At 45.0% G+C, this 14,373-nt stretch overlaps 2 protein-coding genes across 2 annotated transcripts in view; one reads left to right on the top strand and one right to left on the bottom strand.

The window, feature by feature from the left end:
• LOC139330599 (GRAM domain-containing protein 2B) overlaps nt 1–14,373 on the bottom strand; it is a 93,049-nt gene that overhangs the window by 55,053 nt on the left and 23,623 nt on the right. The gene's annotated exons all lie outside the window — the stretch shown is intronic.
• LOC139330681 (WD repeat-containing protein 47-like) lies at nt 886–13,168 on the top strand. Its single transcript, XM_070961726.1, has 16 exons — nt 886–1,084; nt 2,190–2,380; nt 2,583–2,666; nt 3,159–3,243; nt 3,523–3,831; nt 4,110–4,549; nt 6,298–6,388; nt 7,298–7,470; nt 7,558–7,815; nt 8,081–8,150; nt 9,047–9,204; nt 9,426–9,595; nt 9,842–10,012; nt 10,224–10,355; nt 10,497–10,715; nt 11,094–13,168. The coding sequence occupies exons 2-16, from the start codon at nt 2,223–2,225 to the stop codon at nt 11,246–11,248; spliced, it is 2,673 nt and encodes an 890-aa protein (XP_070817827.1). The 5' UTR covers nt 886–1,084; nt 2,190–2,222; the 3' UTR covers nt 11,249–13,168.

A 14,373-nucleotide genomic window follows, 5' to 3' on the forward strand; every position in this document is an offset into this window, starting at 1 on the left:
CGTAGAGATGTAACTGGTCAAAAGCTATTCTAAGATACATTAGTTCTTAATGTGGTTAATTGGGATCTACATTGACCGTGGTGCTGCACTAAAGCCTAGTTGGATTAAATGGTAATCTCCTTGCAAAAGTGTCACAGCGATCACCTCTTTATATTATGGGATTATTGTGGAGTATAGTGAGGTGTGAATCCACTCAAACTCAGTAAGCATGTAGTTGAACCGGTAGCAGGACTGGATTACCAATCAGGCAAAGTTTGCAACTGATCCCAGATCATCAGGGGCTCCAAAAGTTCCATGTTCAGTGGGTCAGTTGTATCCACAAATGTACATTTTTGCTGAATTTGTACCACAAACATACATCATAAAGTGGGCTCCTGCATTATTGCTAAATCTTGCTTTGCAGTGCGGCCCTGTGCCAGAACTAACCCACACACAGAAAACCTGGGGCCAGCTCTTCCAGCACGGGGCCAGTGCTTGGTTTCGGGAGCTATCTCCAACGAGGCTCCCATTTCTGCTGTGTGCACTGTATTTGACTGGAACATGGAGTAAACATGGTACATACAAAACAATAGGGGGTCAACAGGGGCCCATAACAACTTTTTACCCCCGCGGATGAATGAGCCATGTTTCTGACTGGCCAGAATTCAGCTAAAGTTGGGAACCATTTAACCATTAGCTAGATGCTAACGTTCAGGCTAAATGCTACATGAACCAACATAGTTTAATGCATTTACCAAATCGACTGATGAAGTTAAATGTCTTGGAAGAAAACACAATACACGTGTTGTTATTTTTGTTTGTATGTCCTGTCTCTCTACACCGGTTTAAAGTTTTTTTTTTGTGGCGGTGTTGTAGGTGTGACCACGCGGCGTCATCGCCGCAGTTGATTGGTGGTTGGCGGCTGCGTCCGCATGGCAACCGTGAGCTGTGTACAAGAAAGAAAGAAGGCAGCAGGGTCGCTGGCGGGGATTTCAGCATCCAAACACCGCTTCTTATCCTCCTCTTCGCGGATACTGTCACGTTTGTGTGCTGCAGAGCGACTGGAGCGGCTTTAATGCGGCGTGCTGCCGGCGCAGACTGACAGGTGAGGACTTGGCACGGTGGCGTTCACGGTGGCGGGTTAGCCTGTACCGCCGGTGTCGCCTCGCACGATATCCTGCACGTCAGTGGCAAAATGAGCGACGTTGTTAGCTCCTGTCTGTCGTGCGTGTCAGTCCCCCGAGCGGCTGTGAGTGTGTGCGCAGTGTGCTGCCCCGCTCCACCAAACGAGGTGTGTCTGAGCGCAGATAAAGTGCTGAGGCTGTCAGGTTTGGGCCGCAGACCTGCTGTCACATCCAGGACCAGAGCGGGCTGTTGTTTGTTTGCGTACGGGGGGAACAGGGCGGTGTCAGCGGCTGCTCTGCCTCCAGCACAGACCCCCGGAGGCATCACTGCACTCTCAGCGTCTCAGGGCACTTACATAGGCAGTACAGGGCGAGTGGATCATGCAAAATGAAAGAGCCCTTAATGTCTATGTGTAGCATCCTATATGGTGCTGCTGTGGTTAACCATTTGCAGCCCAACCCTAAGATATAGATAGTATAGATCAGGAATATTATTGTGCAAAAGGTTATTTTAAAATGTTTACTGTAGAATAGACACTGCAAAGAGGCACACCAGAAGCTGTAGTAAAAGGGTTGACAATGAATGGCATTTAAAACATCAGTTCACTGTTGTCTCTGAGCAGCCGGACACATTAGACGTCCCTGCAGGAATATATTGTAAATGATCCTCTGTGTGTGACTCAGTGGGCATCAGTGTGGAGCAGAAGCGTGCATGAGTATTTCTCAGTGTTTACATCATTAACATTGTTTTTCTAAGCTGCCTGTGCACCCTCTCCTCTCCTCTCCCCTCCCCTCCTCTCACACACATCCCTGTCCACACAGTGTCAGATGATGTTGTATATCTAAAAGATTAGCTTCACCTTTCATACCATTTGTCAGCAGAACATCTAAAAAACATGTAAAAACACAAAATTTGTCTTTTGCTTTTTGGTGTAACCTCAAGGAATTTAACAGAGGCAGGTTGCATTTCTCTAAAATGTACCGTATATGTACGCTAATTTCAAAATGAACCATAAGCATTTTTCTTTTTTGCTGCAACTTTGCCAACATGTCCATCTCCTCATCTCCCCTCTGTCTGTATTCCAGCCAGCTGGAAGCTGCCACCCCAGATCCGTAACTATGACGGCAGAGGAGACGATCGGCATCAAGGAGGCAGAGGTGATCAAGCTGATGCTGGACTTCCTGAACTCCAGGAAGCTGCACATCAGCATGCTGGCCTTAGAGAAGGAGAGCGGCGTCATCAATGGACTCTACTCTGATGACATGCTCTTCCTCAGGTAGGACTGTGCAAGCAGACTCATGCAGCAGATAGGACACCTGAGAGGGAGGATTAGACTTGTTAGGATCTGGGTTTGCACACGTCTCAGTCTCCGCAGGTCCATGTTTCCATCTTTCTGCTGTCGTATGTTACTTTTGGCAGGCCTGATGGAAGCAGGTTTTTAGAGGCCTCTTAAATTGTTCATTTGCACCCTTCAACAGGCAGCTCATTCTGGATGGCCAGTGGGAGGAGGTGATGCAGTTCATTCAACCTCTAGAAGGAATGGAGAAGTTTGACAAGAAAAGGTGAGAGAAAAAATGTGTGTGCGTGTGTGTGTGTCAACTCCTCTTCATCTGCAAGACATGTTGAAGGATTGGCTTTTTGAGGGACAGCCAGAACAGTTTTGAGGTATTCTTAAAGCATTATGAGGAGAACACAAGGCCTCACTGAAACTTTTTGAGACCAGCTGAAAAATGTCTTCATTTGAATGCAGTTGTGTTGCTTGTTTGCCCATATTTCAACTATAAAGTGCAGTATTTATGATGTTTCCCTGTACTGGTGACTGAGTTGGCCTTGCCAGTAAAGCAGGAGACTGGTAGCTTAACTAGGTCAGGTCCCAGTGCTGTAGTGGCATGATCATGTCATATTCCTGACATGCTCTGTTTCCCACAACCACCAAACACTCAACACGAATAACACATTTCCCCAAATAATTCAACCCAGGAAATGTCACATGAGAGTTAATCAATTCATGTTCCATAAAGTGTTTCTCTTAATATTGATATTTGTGTTCCCAGGTTCCGTTACATCGTTCTGAAGCAGAAGTTTCTTGAAGCTCTGTGTGTAAATAATGCCATGTCTGCGGCTGAAGACCCTCAGAATGTACGTAAATGTGCAGTAAGGAAATTAGTATGTGTTATCAATATAGAAATGTTCTCACTAGATCAGATGAACAAAGGCAGAGTGATGTTTATCTGCTCCAGTGGTCAGGAGAGGAAGCCTGTGATTGACATGAGATGCTAAAGCAGCATGTGAATATAAGTGTCTTTAAAACTTCTTAAAAACATGAGATTATCATAAAATTGTCAGGTATGGTGAAAGAAGAAGCACCTTAACAGCCACATACTCAGCTGTCCTCTCTGAATGTTCTGCCAACCACAGCTGGAGCTCACCATGCAGGAGGCCGTCAAGTGCCTCCACAGTCTGGAGGAGTACTGCCCAACCAAGGAGGACTACAGCAAGCTGTGCCTCCTCCTCACGCTGCCACGCCTCACCCACCACGCAGAGTTCAAAGACTGGAACCCAAGCACGGCACGTGTCCACTGTTTCGAGGAAGCCTGCGCTATGGTAGCGGAGTTCATCCCCGCGGACAGGAAGCTGAGCGAGGCCGGCTTCAGGGCGAGCGGGAACCGCCTCTTCCAGCTGCTCATCAAAGGCATCCTTTACGAGTGCTGTGTCGAGTTCTGTCAGGTAATGTGATCGCTGACTGCTTTAAAGGGTTACAGGAAAACTTTAGTGGCTGTTAAAAGGCTCAAACCTTATGCTACTGCTCCAAAATCCATTAAAAGACATTTTAATGCAAGGTGACCCTTTGTTCGCTGTTACAAAAACCCTGGCTGGTCTCATCTAATGAAATCTTAAGCGTGTATCAGATCCCATTTTAGTTTTAAAACTAGGCATGGTAGGCAGGCCTGATTGTACTCTTCAACAACAGCAGTTTCAGTCATGATGGATGTTCTGTTTTCTAGAGTAAAGCAACCGGTGAGGAGATCACAGAGGGGGAGGTGTTGCTCGGCGTGGATTTGCTTTGCGGCAATGGCTGTGATGAACTGGACTTGTCGCTGCTGTCCTGGCTGCAGAACCTCTCTCCGGGTGCTTTCTCCTGCGCCTTCCAGCAGAAGACCCTCAACATCCACGTGGATCGTCTGGTGAAGCCCAGCAAGGCCTGCCACGCCGACCTCCTCACTCCGTTGATCAACCGCCTGTCCCCCTGCCCTACCTCACCCTTCCGCCAGAGGCCTCATTCAGCAGACACCTACATGTCCAGGTCCCTCAACCCGGCTTTGGACGGCCTGTCCCACGGTCTGGCGGCCCAGGACAAGAGAGGCATGGAGGCGAACATGAAGTCTGCCCTCAGTCGGAGCCTGGTGGAGAACAATGTGCATCAGCAGGACGATTCACCTGAAAGGTAAATCGAGTTTAGCAGATGTTAACTTCTGATTTAAACACTTGAACCAGGATTTCAGTTAGATAATCATTATCTAATATGTACATAGTGTATGTGTAGCATATTTTAATCAAATCAAATCAATGGAGGTCCTTACAGAGAATTCGAGCTGCATTTATGGAAAGCTAAAAACTGCTTTTAGTAATTAAAAAATATTGTAATATATTATGTGTAATATAAACAATGACTGTCTTTCAATTTCAATTCAATTTTATTTGTATAGCGCCAAATCACAACAGAAGTTGTCTCAGGACACTTTCCATATAGAGCTGGTACAGACCAAGCTCTTTTATCTACAGAGAACCAAAGGTGAAAGGTGACATATTTAACTGACACCTGTATTAATTTGGTCCCAACTAGGGAACTAAATCCTGACTTGCAGTTCTCCATTGAAATCCTCTCGGTGTAAAACGGATGTGCTATTTATTTTATTTATTAATTTTTTGTTGTTTAAATCTTCCTGAAGCTTTCTTACCAATCCTCCCTTACCAAGCGCATGTGGAACCTCAGGTATTAAACCCAGTGGTAGATCTTGTTGTATGACACAATCTGTAGCTCCATTAATCCCATTAGCCCCGCTTTAACAGAGACATACTGCCTGGTCTGTCATCTCCTACAGTGCTGGACAAAAGCATATTAAACTGCAGCTCAGTGTTGATGGATGCAATATAAACTAAATCTTTCAACTAATGACTCATTATTGAAAATCATCGTGCTGATCCTTATGATAAGTTAAGGCAGTAAATTAAAGTTAGTATTCCTTATGGGAACTCTGCCTCCTCCTTTTACACTTAAGTGGACTGAAGAGCACATTTTTGCTGCTTAAATGTTGTTTTACTAGCGTCTCTCTGGCTCATTTGCTCATTGCTGCTGCCTCCCGGGTTCATTCCATTCAGGACCTTAAACATGCCATCCCCCTCTTTCTTGCCAGTCAGTTTCTCCACTGAGGACTGGCCACAGTGAGCTAAAATTGCAAGTGAAGCATACCTACTCGGCCCCAAATCTCCCTCTTATAACTGCATCAAGGCACCTAAAAAGACTCTCTGTTCCTTTGATCTGCATGTGCTCCTCCTGCATAGACAGATCAGCACCAGCTACAGTAAAAGATGCTAATACAGCGCAGGTACAGCCTAGTTCTGTATGTGTCGTCAAAACAGACAGGATGTAAGGCAAGATGTGTTTAAAGCTCATCTAGTTATTAGAGGTGAGCTGCCAGGTGCGCTTGACAGGAAGTAAAATGCTCCACCTCTAAGTAGTAGGTGGAAACAGGGTCCTGAGGCTTCACAGCGCGTCTCTAAACTGAGCAGTTTGTAAGGCTGCTTAATGTTGCCAAGTTCTCTTTGGCTCCACCTGCTGGAGGCAATTCATGTGCACAGCTGGTACAAAGCGAGAACACTGTGACCTGGGAGAAAGTTGAAGAGCTTTTTTAAGCCTGGCAGCATGGTTTGCAGATTTCTACATGATTGCAATCAATCAAATATGCAAAACGTTTTTAACTTAAAACAAAATTCCGTTACTGTTGTTTGCCAAAAAGCATCAACCAAAGCAGTTGCCCACATTGAAACTTTCTTTTCTTGAGTTTAATGTACATGAATGGTTTAGTTTTTTCAGTGTGCACTGTGTTGTTTTACTTCGAACTTCGCTGCAAATCAATCTGAATAATTAAAAAAAGGTGGTTGTGATTGACATGCACGTTTTCCTGAATATAGGAAACACCCCCAAGGGCTGGATGGCCCGACGCGCACACCTCTGACCCCTGGAAAAGATGGTGGGCCACCCTGCAGCACAGAAGCAAATGAGGTAATAAGACTTGCAGACTGTAGGCAGAGACCTTACAAAGATCAATCACAGACACAAAGACATCTGATGCACAGGGCTGGAGTGTCTCACCTTTGGCTGCTCAGGCTGAATTGGTTTCATGACTCGTAAAAAGAAATGGCCACGGCTGCCTGCCTGGTCACTTGAGTCAAAGTCACTGTGAGATTTTCAGTCTGTCTCCCCTCCACAGTCATTACTCCAGATTTAAAAGATTCAGAATAGATTCCCCCTGAACCCCTGAACCACCTCGTCTCCACACCTCCACCGCTTCATAAATTCTTCCCGAATGCTCTGCTACACCTGTCCAAGAGGCACGAGCGCCCTCCTGCCCCCCGTCTCAGTGAAGAGGGTGGAGGTCATGGACACTGGAGGCAGATAATCTGGTTTGATGTGCGGTCACACCCAAGATGGCCCGCTGTTTCCATCATCGCTCATCTTTATGCACCCCAGGTCCCATCGAGAGGAACAAAGTAGCTTGAGATTGGATTGTTCATGTGTGGGTGTGTGCGTGTGTGCGTGTACGTGAAAAGTGGTGAGATAGATGAAGGGGAATATACTGTAGACCCGCTGGATTTGATGAGGTCCTTGAAAACTTTTTATGGGATGGATGATGGAGGACGAGGCCTTGGGAGTTGAAGAGTTGTCAGTAGTGGCTCTTTGGAGAGAGTTTGTCTATTATAATCTAGAGTGTGTGTTCTTGCATGTCTGTGTGTAGTGGCAATGAGTGCTGCCGAGCACTGAAGCACAGATCACTGAGAGCCAATAATGAATATTCTGTCATTCAGGTTACAGGGCCTCCTGTTGAAAACAACACAGTTTGCTTGAGAGTGATTGCATTTGTTTTTATTTCACGTTATTTCACTCAGCGTCCCAACTGTTTTGTCTGTCCAGCGCCTTGACTCCACAGAACACATCCAGGAGTATTACAGGCAGCGTCTGCGTGTGCAGCAGCATCTGGAGCAGAAGCAGCAGCAGCGACAGCTTTACCAGCAGATGCTGCTGGAGGGAGGCGTGAAGCCACAGGACGAAGCCCAAAACAACCTCACAGAGACCTTCCTGAGCAGGTCCGGGAGTCATATTGTGTGATTCAATGAATGGAGCACAACCACAGTGCTACGTTAGTGAGACGAAGAGACCTTGTTTTTGTCTAGATCCATTCAGAAGCTGGAGGAGATGAACGTGGGCATCGACCACAGAGGAGATGAGGTGATGCCACACCTGGGCCAGCACTGGAACGGACTGAAGGGGAACACCAGCACGTCCAGTCCCAGAACCACAGACACCCGCCACACCCCAGACACCGGACCGCCGAGGGACAAGCCAGGCGGGGGGGTCAGCAGCACCCCGTTAAAGACCGGGAGCCACGGCTTTCCTTCCTTCAGTGAGTCCCCTGTTCCTGGCAGTCAAAGGTAAGAGCAGACTGTCAGGTCCTGGCCTTTCCAAAAGCTGTGATGGGATACCATTTTTCTGTCAAAATGAGGCTTTAGTGGTTGATGAGCTGTCTTCATTTTATATCGATGTCTTATTAAATGAAGATGAGAGATGAAATGAAGAAGTAAAAGAATTATACTGCCATAGATTTACCTTCCCAGCTGTGTGTGTGTGTGTGTGTGTGTGTGTGTGTGTGTGTGTGTGTGTGTGTGTGTGTGTGTGTGTGTGTGTGTTCATTATCAGTGCTGAGAGGAGCAGAGGCCCCATTGTCCAAGATGATTCTGGCTGCTCTGCAACACGAACCTCACAGGAGGTACAGCAAACTGTTCAAGTATTATTTTTATGTTATTTTCATTTTAGTCTTATTGTGGCCATAGTGTCTGCTGTTATGTCCTGCATTGTTTGTCTTTGTCTATTTTATGGCGTCATTTTTTTTTTTTTTTTCGCGAGATTAACGCTCTTTGTGACCTAGTGAACTTGTAGTTTTTTTATAAGCTGTGGCCACTGCTAGTAAGGTTACAAAAACTACAGGATTCGATTGTTAACTGGAAACAAAACAATAGGTACGCCCCACGCACGTGTTTGGTCTTGCCTGCTCGCTAGTTGTAAAGGAGTAGGCTACCGGTTTGTGTGGATGTCAAGTGCGAAACACCAAAATGGATGCGAACAAAATTCTGAATGGAAAGTTTAGTTTCAAAAAGTTGCCAGATGGGTCGACTGACAAGACCAAAGTTTCGACAGAGGCATATGGATACTGCGACTTAGAATAAAATGACTATTTATTTATTTTTATTATTTATTTTTTTGTCATCTGTTTATTGACAGTGTTAAATTGTGTGAGATTCGATTCATTCAAATGTGAATGACTGCTCAAAGTGAGAATGTTAGTGTGAAATAAAACACTACACGTTGTTGTTTTCAATAAAAAACATTTGCACAAAGCAAGCCTATCCACTTTTCCATGTTGATAAGAGTATTAAAATGATAATTAATGGGACATTTAGAATAGATAAAAATATGCGATTAATTTGCGATTAATCGCGAGTTAACTATGACATTCATGCGATTAATCACGATTAAATATTTTAATCGATTGACAGCACTAGTATCTACACATTTAATCTACCTGTTTTCTAAAGGTTAGCCTGAAGTTTATGCTGATGTACATGCAAATTGTAGTTCAGAAGCTTTTTTTTTTATCTTGTACAGCCGGGGAAGTCCAAAACACAGTTCGTTAAAGCCAACCAGCTGGAGGACACGCAGGCGGTGCGTGCAGTGGCCTTCCATCCCTCTGGAGCGCTCTACGCTGTTGGCTCCAACTCTAAAACCCTGAGAGTCTGTGCCTACCCGGAAACACTGACCACCAGGTAGCAGTCATGCAAATCCATGCAAATTACCAGATGATTATTTATGTGCTCGACAGAAGAGATGCTGACTTCAGAAGCAAAAAATGTGTTTTTAAAAAAAGTCAGAACGGTGACTGTATGAATTTTCTTATCTTGACCGGACGACAATTATTGTATGGCATTGTAGAATTCACGCGGTTCTTCCTCCACATTTCATAGTCTTCATGTCTTTGTTCATTCAGTGGTTCTGGTGCCGTCAAGCAGGCGGTGGTGCGCTTCAGGAGGAACAAACATCACAAGGGCTCAATCTACTGCGTCGCCTGGAGCCACTGTGGACAGCTGTTGGCTACTGGCTCCAACGACAAATATGTCAAAGTCCTGCCTTTCAATGCAGACAGCTGCAATGCCATAGGTACCATTTCATGTGTTTTAGTGTGTATGTGATGAGTCATGTCCGTCTTCCCAGCCTTTTCAGTGCAGACCTTTGTTAGAATGGTCTCACCTATGAGCATTTTTCATCTAAAAAAGAGTCAGGTTGCTGCTGTCATGGTCAAAGTGAACCAGGCTTCGGGGTGGGCGGCTATCTGCCTCAACTGGGAAGGCAATTGATATTTCTCATGATATTGGAGTGTGTTTCTAAATGTGCGCCTCGATTCAGGCCCAGACCTGGAGTTCAGCATGCATGACGGTACCATCAGGGACCTGGCCTTCATGGAGGGCCCTGAGAGTGGAGGATCCATCTTGATCAGTGCTGGGGCCGGAGACTGCAACATCTACACGACAGACTGTCAGAGGGGACAGGGCCTTCACGCCCTGAGCGGACACACCGGTACGTTAACAACAGCTCGTCCCCTGCAGTTGTGAAAGAGGAGATTGTCGATCATCTTTTAGGATTATTATTTCTAAATTGTTCCTAAATGAGAAACCAATGAACTCTCAGGACCAGTACCACAAGATCGCTAAAATGACATAAACAGGGCTTGAAAATACGACAAGTACAACAAGTAAAGGCATTTTAACACAGTATTTAATCGTTTTAGGACACATTCTGACTCTCTACACTTGGGGAGGGTGGATGATTGCCTCTGGCTCCCAGGACAAGACAGTCCGGTTCTGGGACCTGCGAGTGCCCAGTTGTGTCCGGGTGGTGGGCACAACTCTGCACGGCTCAGGTGAGTCGCATCAAAAGCGGATCCCCATCCAAACCACTGAGATGACACTGCTGCAAAAGCCAGTTAATACAAAGACAGGCAGTTTTAAGCTGCAGCCAATCACATCAAACACCTCACTTATTACCACTCCGTCTCACATAGGAAGTGCCGTCGCTTCGGTGGCGGTGGATCCCAGCGGCCGCCTGCTGGCCACGGGTCAGGAGGACAGTACCTGCATGTTGTATGACATCAGAGGGGGCCGCATAGTCCAGACATACCGCCCCCACGGCAGCGACATCCGATCAGTGCGCTTCTCCCCTGGAGCCCATCACCTCCTCACCGGCTCTTATGACAACAAAATCATCATCAGTGACCTTCAAGGTAGCAACACTCCAAAATGACTGCTCAGTTTGTGTAATGAAAATACACACACTGTACACAAAGGGTTGAAAAGATGAACCATTTTTTTTATTACAAAGTCTAATCTGAAAATGTTAAACCTACTCAATTCCCTTCATTTCATGTTTCGGGAATGTCAGAAAGTACAAATATAGCTGCCTTTTTGATTAAAAATGGTGCCTGCAGTTACAAGACAGCAGTGTATTTTTTCCAAATCATGAGAAATGTTACTTTTAAGTGTCATTACTGTTAAAAGAGTTAAATACTTTCATATATCTGATCATTTCTGTCAGTGTGTGGTGGTTGATCCTCCTGTTTTCCACTCCTGTGTGATATTATTTTTCTTTTCTCTTACCACAGGTGACTTAACAAAGCCCCTCCCTCAGACGGTGGCAGGGGAGCACTGGGACAAGGTGATCCAGTGTAGGTGGCACCCCCATGACCGGACCTTCCTCTCGTCCTCTGCCGACCGAACTGTCGTCCTCTGGGCACCGGGCCCCTGTGCTGCTCACTAGAGAAACACAGGTTAACAGCAGCAGGAAGCACACAGTGTCTGCATACATCCCAGCATGGGATCACTAACTGCTGCGGGCTGTGTGCGTGCGTGCTTGTGTGTGTTTGTCGCATACATCGTGTGAGCCTCAAGCTGTTGATGTGCCGCTCAGTTTAGAGCTAACTGTGTGTATGTGTGTCGTGTGTGCATATATGTGCGTGTATATAAATTGTGAGACGTGATTTTGAGGTCACTTTGAATATGATAGTCTCGGTTGTGTGTGTGTGCGTGTTTGCATTCAACTGTTATGTCCTTGTGAGTGTGTGTCTGTGTGTGAAAGCCAACTGAGCGTCCAGAAAATATGTGTGTGTATTTGGCTTTGCGGCTTGAGTGTAATAAAGTAAAAGAAACTTAAACAAACTTTTTGCAAGTGCTGTAAAAAGAGGAAACATTGAATTTTAGTGGTAGTGTTTCTATTCAGATCTCATGTGGGGCTCAGTACCTGTTTAGGGTGCTTCTGCATTCGCTTTTGTAAGTAGAGCTTAAAGTTTAACCCCAGAAAGATGTCGTTAGAACATAGAGATGACTGATAATGCCTGTATTGAAAGGCATGAATAAGTTCCCTCCAAGCACACCTTCACTTAAGTTTAGTTCCTTTCTCACAATGCCAACCTACATGTTAGTCAGCTATAGTCAGAACTCGGCACAAAGCATAAAGTTCACATCAGAAGGGATGTCGGTGCTGCTCTGTAGGAAGCAGTGAGCCGGACTCTTTACGTAGTGGAAAGAAGCCACGTGTGGTTATGCATATCATAATGTGCCTTTTTGTAGAGATTTGTGCATTGATCAAGAGATTTATTTATTTAATTCCAGCTTTATTTCGGTAATTTCTCATACGCTTTGTCATCTGTAACTTTTTGTAATGTCACTGTAATGCAAAAAATGATCACCCATTGACATTGGTGTACACTTGTAGAAATTCCCAAATTGTTTTTCTCCCTCTCCTCTTAGTGTTGAAAAGGTGAGAGTAAAGAGTGCTTTAAACGGATGTTTCAAATACAGGAGGTTTGGACTTTCAGTCCTTCGTAAATGTCTCCAAAACTGTCAATGAACTGCAGCTGAAGGTTTAGAACCCTGTTTCTGTGGATTCTGACTTAAGCACATTTAATGTGTAACATCTCAGTCAGTTATCATTTGGTTATTAATAAACAGATTTTGGTCATTAAAAAAAAAGCTCAGTAAAAGCAAAGCTTAGTGCAGGAGAAATAAGAGTAGATGTGATAAGAGCTCAATCACTGATCAGCTCCTCACATCACACCTATAATGAGGCATGTGGGTGCCCCGAAAACAACCCAGATTTTGAATGCAATGAGGGAGAGTAAGGATTTGTGAGAGCGAGTGGTCCGGAGGAGGTTCAGGGATGCAAAGTGAACTTAAAAATGCAGCATCTGTCTGGTACACAAACTGACCAAAGAAATGACAGAGTGCTGCTGGACTGCACAATGTGAATCGACAAATCAGGTCACAACAAATAAGGATCTGATTTTATCCTCACTTTTACTGAGCACCTATGCAGGCGTTTGATGTGACCGAGAAGATGGTATGGGAAAGAATGTATGTCATGAGTTATCCTATTATGCCTCATATTTTACATTATCTGTGACTATGGCACACCTTTGAAATCCTGTGTGGCTTTAAACATTGTCTGTGCACACAAACGTGTAATGATGAAACCGCCAAGGGGTCAGTGGTGTTCAAACTGTGAAAATACAAATAAAAAATCGTGGCTGTCTGTTACCACATGTCCTTGTTTGAGAATAAATGAAGGTATTTTTTAAGTTAAACACTTCAGAGCTGTAAGGTAACTGATGGAATAAAGATACAAAGTGCCATCGCAATGTGTGTGTCTGTTGCTGTTTTTGCCAAATAAAATGCAGCAATTAAAATGAAGAATGTGTTTTTCATGTCCCTGTGTGAGGACCACACACGCGCGCGCGCGCGTACGCACACACACACGCCTCTGCATGCACACATGTAGGTGCAAGATGCACACAACTGCATGAGTAGCAACAGGGGCGGACTGGGAAAAAAGATCAGCCCTGGCATTTTAGACCAGACTGGTCCACCACATTCGATAACGCACACTTTTTCGTTTTTTTCTGTCTCTTGAATGCGCAACTCTTTAAAACCACGTACCTTAAGCCATGCAATGAGTTGACGGGAATCAGTGAGAGTGGACACATTATATATAGTGTAATTTATTGACACTATAAAAAAGTATACTCCACCACTCCATCACAGTAATGGATCTTTAAGCAGAATTTATACTGGGTGTACCTATGTGTTTCAGGGAGGAAGAAAGGAGAAAAGTGTGTGTCGAGGGCCGCTCCGTGGTTATGAACAAATTCTTGCGCTGACTGATCCGACACGGGACACACACTGATGATGATAATAATCATGATGATAACAGCTGGGTCGAGTCTTGAATTAAAGGCATGAATCAGTTTTTCAGCATCCGACCCGGGATCCGACCCGGTACTTACCCGGGTCCGACCCGGAACTTTCCCGGGTCGGTCCCGGCAATGTCCCGGGAAATTTCCGGGTCGGTCCCGGTAAAGTCCCGGGAAATTTCCGGGTCGGTCCCGGATAAGTTCCGGGTCGGTCCCGGGTTAAATTCCCGGGACTGGTTCCGGATCGGACCCAGACACACACACACACACTAATGATAATAATAAGGACAATCCGGCCAGGATCCGACCCGGGACACACTAATAATATTACTACTACTACTACTACTACTACTACTACTGCTACTACTACTACTACTAATAATAATAATGATAATAATAATAATAATAATAATAATAATAATAATAATAATAATAATAATAACCCGGGAGGGGATCCGACCCGGAACACACACACTAATAATATTATTAATAATAACAGTAACAACAACAACAACAACAACAACAACAACAACAACAACAACAACAACAACCTGAGAATGAGACGATCATCTGTGTGTGTGTGTGTGTGTGTGTGTGTGTGTGTGTGTGTGTGAGAGAGAGAGAGAGAGAGAGAGAGAGAGAGAGGTGTTTCATCATATGATTGGGCGAGATGAGCCCCCTCAAGTGTCAGTGAATT

This window comes from Chaetodon trifascialis, chromosome 4, assembly GCF_039877785.1.
Source record: "Chaetodon trifascialis isolate fChaTrf1 chromosome 4, fChaTrf1.hap1, whole genome shotgun sequence".
Classification (NCBI taxonomy): domain Eukaryota; kingdom Metazoa; phylum Chordata; class Actinopteri; order Chaetodontiformes; family Chaetodontidae; genus Chaetodon; species Chaetodon trifascialis.

Coding starts and splice junctions, on each gene's coding strand:
- LOC139330681 (XM_070961726.1), top strand. CDS start 2,223: ATGACGGCAGAGGAGACGATCGGCATCAAGGAGGCAGAGGTGATCAAG. Junction 10,356..10,496: donor CACAACTCTGCACGGCTCAG/GTGAGTCGCATC, acceptor CGTCTCACATAG/GAAGTGCCGTCGCTTCGGTG. Junction 10,716..11,093: donor CATCATCAGTGACCTTCAAG/GTAGCAACACTC, acceptor CTCTTACCACAG/GTGACTTAACAAAGCCCCTC.